Consider the following 747-nt stretch of genomic DNA (forward strand, 5'->3'; position numbering starts at 1 on the left):
ACGCTCCGCGGCTCCGCACTCGGTGCACGTCACGGAGAAGCCCGTCTCCAACTTCGCTCAGCTCTTACCGAGCTGCTATGCTCATGCTAGGAGTAGAATTATATCGATTCAGAAAAATCAAAAGCTACATTCCCAAAGAAATTAGCGTTAATGATTTCCGAATAATATAAAAAAAAGCTTACCTCTTTCGTGTCCAATTAAGATGTCTTTATGGTTGAAATATTCTACTTCTTCAGTGTAATTCTGTGTATAGGCAGTATTGGAGCCGGCGTTCCTAGATTCGGTCCAGCGTACTTTCGCATGTCCTCTCGCATGAATTTTAAGAGATTTCACTCTGATTTCCCCCGTAACTTCTAAATTCACCCTTCCTGAGACGGTATCCCCACTAGAATACACGGGGACGTTGCTGTCATGAAGACAGTCAAAGCTTATGGTCAAACTCTTCACCTTTCCCAGCACCATGTTTATAACAAAAATCTATAAAAATATAATGTCAGACCAAAAAAAAAAAGTCAAGATCGCATATAAAATGTGATCTCCACTGAACACGGGTCGCTGTCGTGGCCGTGGGAAGAGCTCACAGGCACGACCAGCGACTCCTCACAAGTAGTTCATTGAGGTTCTTAAAAGTCAGGGCAGCAGCGAGGCTCCCGCTCCGCGCTCGCGCTCGGCCCAGTGGTCTCCGTACAAAGACGGGCGGTTGGCGGCGGCCGGCTCACTTTAAGAGCAGCTTTGTGAAAAACAACC

General features: G+C 46.6%; 1 protein-coding gene across 2 annotated transcripts in view; it reads right to left on the reverse strand.

The window, feature by feature from the left end:
- Nucleotides 1-707, reverse strand: part of ARRDC3 (arrestin domain containing 3) — a 14,372-nt gene extending 13,665 nt beyond the window's left edge. For both annotated transcript variants that reach the window (XM_005871500.2, XM_014543959.1), the window contains exon 1: nt 183-707. In XM_005871500.2, coding sequence (XP_005871562.1) covers nt 183-462 — 280 coding nt within the window. In that variant the 5' untranslated portion in view covers nt 463-707. The remainder of the gene's footprint in view (nt 1-182) is intronic.
- Nucleotides 708-747: the final 40 nt, after the last annotated feature.

This window comes from Myotis brandtii, unplaced genomic scaffold, assembly GCF_000412655.1.
Source record: "Myotis brandtii unplaced genomic scaffold, ASM41265v1 scaffold344, whole genome shotgun sequence".
Lineage (NCBI taxonomy): Eukaryota > Metazoa > Chordata > Mammalia > Chiroptera > Vespertilionidae > Myotis > Myotis brandtii.